The sequence below is a fragment of the Theropithecus gelada genome, chromosome 7b, assembly GCF_003255815.1.
Source record: "Theropithecus gelada isolate Dixy chromosome 7b, Tgel_1.0, whole genome shotgun sequence".
NCBI classification, from domain to species: Eukaryota; Metazoa; Chordata; class Mammalia; order Primates; family Cercopithecidae; genus Theropithecus; species Theropithecus gelada.
In genome coordinates, this window is record NC_037675.1 from 73,035,794 (window position 1) to 73,047,913 (window position 12,120).

The 12,120-nt window shown below is 38.1% G+C and overlaps 1 protein-coding gene across 3 annotated transcripts in view; it reads left to right on the forward strand.

Annotated features, from left to right (window-relative positions):
• SIPA1L1 (signal induced proliferation associated 1 like 1) overlaps window positions 1-12,120 on the forward strand; it is a 151,655-nt gene that overhangs the window by 56,775 nt on the left and 82,760 nt on the right. For all 3 annotated transcript variants that reach the window (XM_025392150.1, XM_025392149.1, XM_025392152.1), the window contains one exon: window positions 8,144-8,318. In XM_025392150.1, the coding sequence (XP_025247935.1) occupies window positions 8,144-8,318 (175 nt within the window). The remainder of the gene's footprint in view (window positions 1-8,143; window positions 8,319-12,120) is intronic.

The following is a 12,120-nucleotide window of genomic DNA, read 5'->3' on the forward strand; positions in this document are numbered from 1 at the left end:
GAAATCATACATCAATAAAGTTGATTTAAAAACTGAAGGCAAATTTCTGCATCTTGCTAAGATTAAGTAAGAGGGACTGCATTTAACCTTCCACCTGAAACAACTTAAAAACTAGACAAAACAGTGAAACAATGGTTTTTATAATGTTGAACATCGGGCATTGAAGGACACTGATTGCTTGGGAGATGGGAAACAAATGAGGTGAGCCCTAAGATTGCACCAGCTTTCTGCCTGAAGAGAGTTTCCAGGCTACAGTACAGGCAGAGGGTACCCAGCTGAAGGCCAGAGACCTCCCTGATTGAGATTGAGATGTGAGTCCAGGGAGGCTAGAATTCGCAGAGCACAGACTATCAGGGAGGAGAGAGCCATAAACAGTCTACTTCTAGTGCAAATAGTTTCAACTCCTACAAACCAGACTGGAAAACTTCATAATTGACATGGCATTGAGTAGAACCTCAGAAAGATTTTGCCTCAGTAGTGGGGCAGAATTATCCTTAGACTAAACACTGCCCTCGTACAACCAAGAGTTTAAAAGCAAGAACTAAAAGGCTCAAACTTTTGCCAAGTAATTTAACTATGAATCCAGAACAAAGTCAAGAATACTTTATAGGAATACAGCAATATCCAGCACCCAACAAGGTAGTATTCATAACATCTGACAAACAATCATTTAACTAAAAACTACAAGGCAGGAGCATATGACCTGTAGTAGGGGAGGGGATAAAATAAACAATTACAACCACAAAAATGACTTTGATGTCTTTCTAATGTTCAGGTAGCAGGAGGAAAGATTGAACATATTAAGTACAAATCTGGAAAAAGAAAAGTTTTATATTTATAGATATGAAAGCTACAATATCTGAGTTGAAAAATACACTGGATAGAATTAACAGCAGATTAGACATTGTGGAAGAAAGAATTAGTGAACTTGATGACATAGCAATAGAAACAATTGCAAAAAAAAAACCAACATCAATGTGCTGTGAGACAACTTCACCTGACCTAATATTCATATAATTGGAGATCCCAGAGGAGTTAGGAACCTAAGTAGTTGAGGAAATAATAGTTCCAGATTTTCCACATATGATGCAAGCAGACCCAAGAAACTCAATGAGCCCTAAGAATAAGAAACATGCAGAAAATGGCACACATCATAATCAAATTGTTTCAAACCAGTGATAAAGAGAAAATCTTAACAGCAGCCAAAGGGAAAAAGATGTTGATTTTCAGAAGAAAGGTTATCAAAATAGGAAAAGTTAGATGATATTTTTAGTCATTAGAGAAAGCCAAAAGAAAGCATAGCAATACAGTTCTCAGATGTTTACGTCTCAGAGTCCCTTCACCCTTTTAAAAGTTAAAGATCCCAAAGAGCATTTGTTCATGAGACTTTTTTATGTGTTTACCACATTACAATCAAAACAAATTAAAAAATGTTATTTTTACATGTTAATTACATGTTTATTTAACATGTTTGTGAAAAAAGTTTTCTAAAATGAAAAACTAGTGCAAAGAAAGTATTGTTTTTGCAGATCTCTTTAATGTCTGGCTTAATAGAAGGCAGTTGGACTCACATATGTGCATCTGCTGTCAGTCTGTTGCAATATGTTGTTTTGGTTGGAGTAGATGAAGAAAATCTGGCCTCACAGAGTTTATGTACTTCGAAAAAGAAGGACTTTCATATGGCCCTTTTAGATAATTGTGGATATTTTCCTTTGATATAACACCAAAACTCAACAAATGGTAGTTTTGTGTGTGTGTGTGGTTTTTTTTGTTTGTTTTTTCGTTTTTTGTTTTTTTATTTTTCTTCTTTTTTTGAAATGGAGTCTGGCTCTGTCACCCAGGCTGGAGTGCAGTGGCGCGATCTCGGCTCACTGCAACCTCTACCTCCTGGGTTCAAGTGATTCTCATGCCTCGGCCTCCTAAGTAGCTGGGATTACAAGCACTCACCACCACGCTCAGCTAATTTTTGTATTTTTAGTAGAGATGGGGTTTCACCATGTTGGTCAGGCTGGTCTCAAACTCCTGACCTTGTGATCTGCCCACCTCGGTCTCCCAAAGTGCTGGGATTACAGGCGTGAGCCACCGTGCCTGGCCAACAAATGGTAGTTTCTTAAAGGTTAATAGCAATGTGCAATCTAAAATCATGAGTGTATTCTGTTAAATTAAAAATTCATTGACTTTCATGCACTTTGAATTAATCTTTCTTTTCTTTCTTTCTTTTTTTTTTTTTTTTTTGAGACAGGGTTGCACTCTATTGCCCAGGCTGGAGTGCAGTGGCACAATCATGCAATCCTGGCTCACTATAGCCTTGCCCTTTTGGACTTAAGCCATCCTCCCACCTTAGCTTCCAAGTCCTGGGACTACAAGCACATGCCACCATACCCACCTAATTTTTTCTTAATTTTACAAAGAGACAGAGTCTCACTGTGTTGCCCTGGCTGGTCTTGAAGTCCTGGCCTCAAGTGATCCTCCCACCTTGGCCTCCCAAAATGCTAGGATTATGGGTGTGAACCACCATGCCTGGCCTTGAATGAATCTTTTACTCATGCATGATTTTGTAATTTCATGCAGCAGTCATTTGGAAAAGTCATTTGGTTCTCTTATGCAGATTTTGTTAGTGTTTGCATAGTTTACAATAATGAAAATATTCCATTGATCTTACTAGAAAAAGAGTTAAGTGTTGGGAAGCTCTCAAGCTCATGGTGATAGGAATAAGTTTCCAAAAATTTAAATTTTGCTTTAGAGCTTAAATTCTATTATGGTCAGGAAATATTGTCAGTTGTTTTTCCTGAAGTAACAGGCTCCCGTTTATAGTTTCAGGACAATATCTCCCAAATACACAAGCCTGCATAACTATAGTTTGTCTCTTGTTTGTTCTTTCATATGAAAATAGTGATTTTAGTTAGGCTTTTATTGCTGCTATAACAAATTACTCCTAACTCAGTGCCTTAAAACAACATAGATTTGTTATTTTATAGTTCTGTAAGTTAGAAATTCAATATTGGTGTCACTGGGCTAAAATCACGGTGTTGACAGGGCTGTGTCCTTTCCAGGGGCTCTAAGGGTAATCTCTTTGACCTTTTCAACTTCTGTGGCTGCTCATGCGCCTTGGCTCATGATCCTTCCTCCATCTCCAAAGCCAGCAGTGTTGCATCCCTCTGACCCCGCCTCCATTGTCTTTTCTCTTTTGTCTCCGTTGTCTTTTTCTGATGATCATCTTGTCTTCCTCTTCTACTTTTAAGGATCTTTCAGTCATTGGACCCATCTGGATAATAAAGGCTACTCTCCCCATCTGTTAATTAGCAATCTTTAGTCCATCTGTAATCTGAACTCCCCTTTACCATTAACATTACATATTCACAGGATCTAGGGATTAGGAAGTAGGTGGGTTTGAGGAGAAATTACTCTGCCTACCAGTCTTCTATGAAAAAGACACAAAGTTCATCTTGCAGCTCAGTTGAATGAATGCTTTTCCTTGAGAAATTTATCATAAAGCACTTCAGTAGGCAACAGATGCTTTATACGTACACTCCATTTCATCACATGGAATATTAAAAAGCATATGCTCAAGTTTCTAGATTTAATACAAGTTAATATTTTACTGCTTCATCAAGGACATTCTTAACTGCGTTTTTATTTGGGGAAGGGGTAAGTGTATAGCAGAGAAAAAGAATACAAGGAGTGCTAGTATAGTTTGGAGCCGCTGCTTGATTCATGCTAGAGTGCCAGCAGTTTGACTCACCATGAGTGCATATGTCCATGGAAAATGCCAGATTGACTCTTAATAGTGTTTTGAAGATAGTTTTGATGTCATGATCCATCACTCCCCACAAGAAGGTTCTCAGAGATGCTCAAGAGTTCGCTGTCCACACTTCAAGAACTGTTGCACAATGAAATACCTCATAGTGACTATTTTAAATTTCTAAATTTAGTTAGGCAATAGTAGAGGTTTCATAAGAATGTAAGAATTGGGTTGTTCTCATGGTTTGTGCTATCCCAGTGGCCACCTTCTGGCCATGATACCAGGGAAGATGGGGTAAAATGCAAAACTTCTGAAGAAGACTCTGAGATCTTGGTTATTCACATCTCTTTCTTCTGGTACAGGACTGTGACTTTATCGTCCATCTTTCCAGGAAGTTATGGCTGTTTAAGTCAGATTGCAGTGTCTGTTTTTAACTCTGTGTTAAAATACCTACCTTATGAGAGGAAGAGCAAATGTATGTACTGTTGGTTCCCAGCTGTGGAAGCTCACATCACTTTTAGTAGGTGTTGAAAGAGCCCTTTACTTTGTTGAGATTCAAGACCTTCATCTCAAATATAACCTTTATCCTGTTAGACTGACCACCATCACTTTTGTGTGTACAAACATTTATTGAGTGCCCAGCACTTCCCTCAGTGCTGCATATGAACAGCTGATCTGCAGACATGAATTATAGCACCATTGCTAAATGACCCAGAGGTTATCCAAAGCAAAATGCTCAACTGTGGATAACCTAGCCTGTTCCCAGGAGGGCTTCTGGCGTCATCGTAACTTTATTTTGATCATTACCTTAAAGTATTGTATATGTAGATCCATAAGCCCAGGTAGGTATGTTTGTGTGTTTCTCAGACAATAAATGCTGTTTTATATAACCTCAAAACAATCCAAAATCCCCACATCATGGCTTTACAACTCCATGTACATTTGCTCCTTCTCTTAGAAAGTTCCTGATTACATTTACTTAACTTCTCCTTGTCAACATCTCATTCTGTCTGGGAACATGGCTGCTAAGGACTGTAGGAGCTGAGTTCAGAGAATGCTACCTACCTTTGGTCTAATTGGAGTAGAAATCAAGATACAGTCATATTGTCACCTTTGAGGATACAGCAAGTGACATTTGGCATGGTTTCAAACCAGAGGAAATTCGACATTCTTAGGAATTTCCTAATCCTCTTAAAGGATCATTCCTTTCACAACTGGCAAAACCAGTTTGTTCTGTCAGCAGGTGGAGCTCACTAGGGTATATAATTCAATCAAAGGAGGCACCTTGTCCTGTCCTTGAATTCTACTTGTCCACTACTTTGGGGGAAGTTTTCTTATCTTTCTGCAGGAAACTTTTTTTTTTTTTTTTTAAATAAAAGAATCCTTTTGAGTGTGGCACAATGAAATCTTAGGCCTCTGTCTAAGAAGTTTTAAGTAGGCACCCACAAATTCAGTGTCACTGTAATGCTTTCCATTAGTCAGGGTGACTTTTATTTTACACTGTTGCAAGCAAAGGCTGTTCTGGGAGGCATTGCCAGACAACATGTAACTTAAAGCCCCTTCCTGTCTACAGATTGCTTGATCTTTTTGTTCTCCCTGGAGGCAGAGAGTCAGGTAATGTTCTGCCCTGGAATCTGGCTGTATTAAGGACTTCTTTTGTAATAGACATCGAGACTGTCTCTCCCTTTTTATTTGTTGAGACCTAATAGGGTACTTAGCTCAATTCTAAAGCCAAGATGAAACCTTTACCTGTGGGAGCGTTTCCCTCTAAGCATTAGCCACATTCAGCCATTAGAAGCAGGCCAGCTGAGAAAGGGGTTAAATGTCAGTAGTGTGCAGAAGTTTTACCCTGATTTTTTTTTCTTATGTGTGCTATACAAAAGTGAACTAAGTCTCAAATGTGTTCCTGTTCATAATCAAGGTAACGGTAGGTCAGGTTGTATGCTATTTTAAAAATATTCCAGGCCAGGCACAGTGGCTCATGCCTTTAATCCCAGCACTTTGGGAGGCCGAGGCAGGTGGATCACCTGAGGTCAGGAGTTCGAGACCAGCCTGACCAACATGGTGAAACCCCGTCTCTACTAAAAATACAAAAATTAGCCAGGGCTGGTGGTGCATGCCTGTAATCCCAGCTACTTGGGAGGCTGAGGAGGGAGAATCTCTTGAACTTGAGGCAGAGGTTGCAGTGAGCCAAGATCGCACCGTTGCAGTCCCGCCTGGTCAACAAGAGCGAAGTGAAACTCCATCTCAAAAAAAAAATATATATATATATATATAATCTAGTATTCGTATATCCAGTTATTTACAAGTTTCAGACTTGGAACCTTACCTTCCTCCCACCAGTGCAGGTAAAATAGAGTCAGGTCGATAGGATTATGGAACTCCAGGAACTCTCCTGTCTATGCACAATGCAAAGGCTGTTGAGCTTTCTTCTCAGCTAAGCAGGGTGCAGGGGAGGGAGACAAAACAAGCAAAGGTTTTGTTTGTTTGTTCATTTGTTTTTTCCCCTATGACATTTTTTGTTATCACGATGTGAACCATTTGGTTTGGAAAGCTGAAAATGGTAGTTCAGTTTCATAGTCCCTTAATATAAAGTGGCAAGGCTGGCTGTGTTTTAGAATTCAGGAATTTTCAGATTTTAGAGGAATAATAAAATGTGTGACCCATATAGTCATATTCCCAATGAGATCTGGGGCAGTACCCCACAATCAGTTATGCAGGGGAAATATGAATATTCACACAAAGATGAATAAATTAAAAGTACTAGTGTCAGTGTCAGCCCCATATCAAGTTTTGCTGCCAAATGTGTTTGCCTAAATTTGGTTTCTACCTTTAAACTTCAGAATTGCAAATAAGAAGTTGTAGACATATGTTGCAGTGGTAGAAATAGAGCAAGACAAACCTGGTTGAGTCCTGGTGATAGTGGAGCTGAGTCACAGAACTGACAGTTTATGATCTTGTGTCTTCTCCCTACTGTACTACTTCCTCTCTCTTCCATTCTCTGATCTCTTTGCTCATCTGTCAAACAGGGATAATATTTGCCTGTGGGCTATTGTGAGAGTAAGAATTTAATGTATGTTAAACACTGCACATAGTGCTTGGCATATGGTAGATATTCAATAAATGTTAGCTATTAAAATTTCACCTCTTCTCTTCCCCCTTTTATTAGATAAAACCTTAATGATGTGGTGGTTGTAATGACACTCTGGAAGTAGGATAAAGTGATAAGAATTGTCCCAATGTCATTGGAGAATTCAAAGTCCAATTTTTTTTTTGGAGACAGTTTTGCTGTGTTGTCCAGCCTGGAGTATGTGGCACAGTCATGACTCACTGCAGCATCGATCTCCCAGGCTCAAATGATCCTCCCATCTCAGCCTCCCGAGTAGCTGGGACTACAAGTGTGCACCACCACACCTGGCTATTTTTTGTATATTTTGTAGAGACAGGATTTTGTCATGTTGCCCAGGCTTGTCTTGAACTCCTAGGTTCAAGTGATCTGCCCCCATCAGCCTCCCAAAGTGCTGGGATTACAGGCATTAGCCACTGTGCCCAGCCCAAAGTATACATTTTTATGTTGAAAACTCATTGCTTGTTAAATGATCAGTAACAGCTTAAAATTTGTTTGCAAAATGACAGAACTTTTCAATGATGAATAAATGTTTTGATTAATGTTATATGTAAGTCTCTTAATCCTTCATTTTAACTGCATTTGAGGAAGAAATATTTGCCGTGAGCTGATTTGCCATTATGAGGCCTCTTTTAAAGTTTCTCTGCAGACACTCATCCTTTAGAAAACTATTTGAAAGAGAAGTTGCTCTAAGTGCAGTATTGATGATAGTAGTGCTGTAACAAAGACATAAGCAAGGTTTATAATTTAATATATTGGGAAAAGGGTATTGGGAGATAAGTCTTTTCTAATTTTACAAAAAAATACTGCAAAAATATTAGTGGACCTTTTAGTGCAAAACAGTTTATTTTAAAATATGTTTTATAAAGTAGACCTCTGCTTTTAAATTTGTAAAGGCCTCGCTTTTAAAAGGGGGGACACCATAAAAAAAGAATTGCCTTTAGATATCAGGATTTTTTTTAATAACCTCATTTTGTACTTCGTAATTGATTAACAGAAGTTTCCTATAGTACCAACAGATCTGTTCTAATGATGCATGATCTTTAAATACAGGAAATTTTCATTTATTTCTCTGGCCTTTTCTCAATTCATGGAGTTTATAGATACTTGCTCCCCTTTATTTTTGGATCAAAGATGGAAAACACAGAAGGATTTCAAGAGAAGAAAGATGTTAACTATTTTCTGGGCATGTGCCCTATAGGACCTTTTAGCATTTGAGTGGGACAGAGTGGATCTGCCTATATTTATATGCATTGTATTACCTGCCTTCACAGCTGAACTACCAGCAGAAAGTAGGCATCATGTACTGCAAAGCTGGACAGAGCACTGAAGAAGAGATGTACAACAACGAGTCAGCTGGCCCAGCCTTTGAAGAATTCCTCCAACTATTGGGAGAGCGAGTTCGGCTCAAAGGATTTGAGAAGTATCGAGCACAGCTTGATACCAAAAGTAAGAAATACTTACACCCTCCTACTAGGCTTATTTTCCTCCTGTTGTGCTGTTGTGCATCTGCTAAATTATCCGTAAAACAACATTGCCATTTATTGCAGAAAACTGCTGGTAATAGGGGAGAGAAAGCCAGAGAGGGAGGATGTAGCACTAGAACAGTTGAAGATCATAACCAAAGTAGCTAGAATTAGACTCTAAAAAATATAGTGTTGTCAGAGGTGTGTGGATGAAGTGGGGCAGTGACACAGATCATGCAGAATTCCTCCTAAATATCATTGTGTAAATTTCATTACATTTAGCCAAATGTTAGGGTGATTAAAAACTCCGGAAACTTACAACCATCTGAGTGTAAGACTGGAATTTTTGACTTCCATTAATTCATTTCATAGTCTTCATGTTTATATATGTAGTCAACCTTTGTTTTTGTTTCTTTGTATTGTTTTTCTATCTAGGATTTTTGTTTGTTTCTATTATTATTATTCACAGTCTACTTAATCTCTGAGAAAATAGGCTTTTTAGCTTTGGTATTAGTTTAGCTCATAAAATGTGTTGATTAAAAGCATGATAATGAAACAGTCTGTTTAACTATGGTGCATGAACCTGAAAGGTTGTCCATGCCCAGTCCCCAAGTTGTCAGTAAAATAGTTAACATTCTCAAATGCCTATTTTGGTTAGCTGGGACTAACCAAAGAGTGTTTTGACTTTTGCTATGTGTCTGTGTGAAAGCAGTTTTAAATTTTATCTTTAAATTCATCCATAGACACCTGTGACCTGTTTTTCTTTGAGAGGGTCTTTGGATTAGCACATCTGTATTGCAGTCTATAGTAATCTCTCTGATTTTCTGTACAGGAAATTAAATAAGGAGTTGAGTCATGAAAACAGAAAAGCATTCATAAACTCCACTGCAGGGAAGAATTTCCTGTTGCCATGGTTTTGCTGTTGCCAACTTGGAAACGACATGCAAGAGAGACTATTAAAACCCATAAATAGCCTAGCTGCTTAAATATTATTTTAACATTCTATACTCTGCTTGCAACTGCATAAAGATGTTAAATTTCAATATGCCCTTAAACTCTTTTTATCCAGGTATTCTGATATTCACCCTGTACAGTTCATTCATGTTGCCCCCATTTGTTGTGCTGTGTAAATTATCACTACCACAAAGAATTATTGAAAGGATCTGGGAAGAGAATGTGTAATAAGCTCAGTGATACTATAAGTGAATGGTCAGATTGGGAGTTGATAAGATTGTGTGTTATCTGTGATGAAGGGTGATGTGAGAAATGTATAGCTAGGGTATCGTTAAGCAACATGACTGTAAGTCAGGCAGTGGAAGTAGTAAGGCAGTGGAATACACAAAATAAGCACCTTGTGCACAGTTTGCCCAATTATCCCAACAATTGCAAAGGCTAGAGGGGGATGAGCCTGGATTAGCAAACAGCCTCTTACTGTAGTTTTGGAATTATATAATACATTCAACAGGGAAAGATTCTTTTTCACTGAACTACTCTCCTTTAAGTAGTTCAACTTTATGAGGCATGTCTGACCTTTCAGGGCATATTTCCTGAGAAGGATTCACAGAAAAGTGTCCTTTTCTGTCCTTCTAAAATGACACATTTCCTAAAATGAACGAAAAGTAGGAAAGTATTCCTACTCTGAAGCCCCAAAGAAGACAGTATGCAAAATCATCTCTTTTACTCCAAGCTTATGAATAGGGGCAAAAACTAGAGTCCATTCATCATGCCATTCAAACCTGCATTAAATAATAGCAGATCACCAAAATAGGCAACAGCCAGCCTCTGTACACCTCAGCTGCCTGCTACTGGGCATGACACTACTAGAGATAAGACTTCGTTCTATGTGCTGTGATGTACTCTCACCATACTTAATCTAACTTTATTTTGTGTCAAGAAACTTTGAATATAATTCTTTTTCTGAAAAAGTGCTTTTCAGAACAAATGTTCAAAGATCATTCCCACTGTAGACGTCACTTGAATCTATGGATTTGTAGTTTTTATCAAATTAAAATACTATTTGCTATTATTTCTTTATTTTTTCTGTCTTACCTCCTGTCTCTCTTGAGTCTCCAATTACACATATGTTATGTCACTCACTAGTGTACCACAGGTTAGTGAGACTCTGGTTCTTTTTTTTCCCCCAACCTTTTTTTTCCTTCTGTGCTTCAGTTTGGATAATTTCTATTAATATATCTTAAAGCTCCTTGTGTTTTTCTTTTCTTCCATGGTGTCTTAATTCATTGTTAATCCAATCCAATGAAATTTCCATTTAAGATACTGTATTTCAGGGCCAAAAGTTGCATTTGATAGTCTTTTTAAATGTCTTCTATTCTCACCTCATTAGGTTCACACTGGTTCACTTCAGATCCCTAAACACATTTATAATAGTTGTTTCAAAATGTTCATCTGCTAATTTCATCGCCTCTCTGATTTTCGGTTTCTTTTTTTAATGGGGTTCCTCTGCTTTGGGTTATATTTTACTTCCTCACATGTCTGGTTGTTTTTGATAAGATAATGGATGTTGTAAATGTTTCATTGTTCAGTGTCTTATTTTTGTTATCTTCTTTAAGTGTTGTTTTGTTTTGGCAGGCAGTGAAGTTGCAGAACAGCTTGATTTTTAGGAGTCTTATTTTTAAGCTTCGTTAAAGCATACCTAGAGTAGCTTTTACTCTGGCTCACTTAACCCTACTACTAAGGCATGACTTTTCTTGCACCTCAGTACTTGAATATTCAATGAAGTGTCTACTGTGGCTGCTCAGAACTCTAATATCTCCCAATCCAGTGTGAACTGTAAAATTATTTGGCTTATAATTCGTTGGTAGTTATTCTTTCCCAAATATTTTGTCTTTGCTTGACTTTTGGAATTTATGCATATGTAGCTTACTGTCCAACTCAAGACTCAAAGGGACCGCTATTCAGATTTCTGAACCTTTCATCTGATATTTCTCTCTCTTTGGTATTCTGCCTAGCAAATATCAGCCACCACAGACTTCCTGAACTCTAGTCTGTCTTCACTGTCCCACAAGTACCTCAAGGTAGAAAGCCCAGGGGTCATAGGGCTTATCTTCTGCATTCTTTTTTCTCAAGGATCACTACCCAAGGCTGCCTATTGTCCAGTGTCTGCAAATAGTTGTTTGAGGCATTATGTCATTTTTTCTAGTTATTCACAATGGCATGGTGAGTGCCGTATCAAGCACTTTGTTATGGCTGGAAGCAGAAGTCCCAGATACTTTTGATATATATGCCATCTCATTTAATTCCTACAAACCTGCTAGATACCAATTATCCCCACTTTACAGAATTGGCTTCTTTAGATTAAGTAACATGCCCATGATTAGATAGCTAGCAAGCATTAGGGAAGTAGAACAGATCCCAGTAGTGTGGTTAATTAAGTGTTCAGGGAAAGTATAAATGTGGAATGAAACACAGCAAAGCCCCAAGACCGACCTTTACCCTACGTCTTCCTCCCTCTTAAGTCCTCGAACTAACAGTACTCAAACCAGTTCATGAGATAGCTCTACTTCATGCATTATCATCATATTCATTTCTCAGTATTTTTGTAAAGGAGGACGAGGCTCAGGGAAGGAAGAAGTAATGAACTATTGAACCATTTCTTCTTTTTCCCAGTTATCTGTACAGAGACCATCTCTGCATTTCAGAAATAAGGATTTGTAGCAAACAAGCAAGCTACAAATAAATATGTCACAGGCTGGAACAATTCTGCAATGAAGAAATTTTTAGTAGGGGATTTTTCCTTCTTTTTTGTTTGTTTCTTCGGATGATAT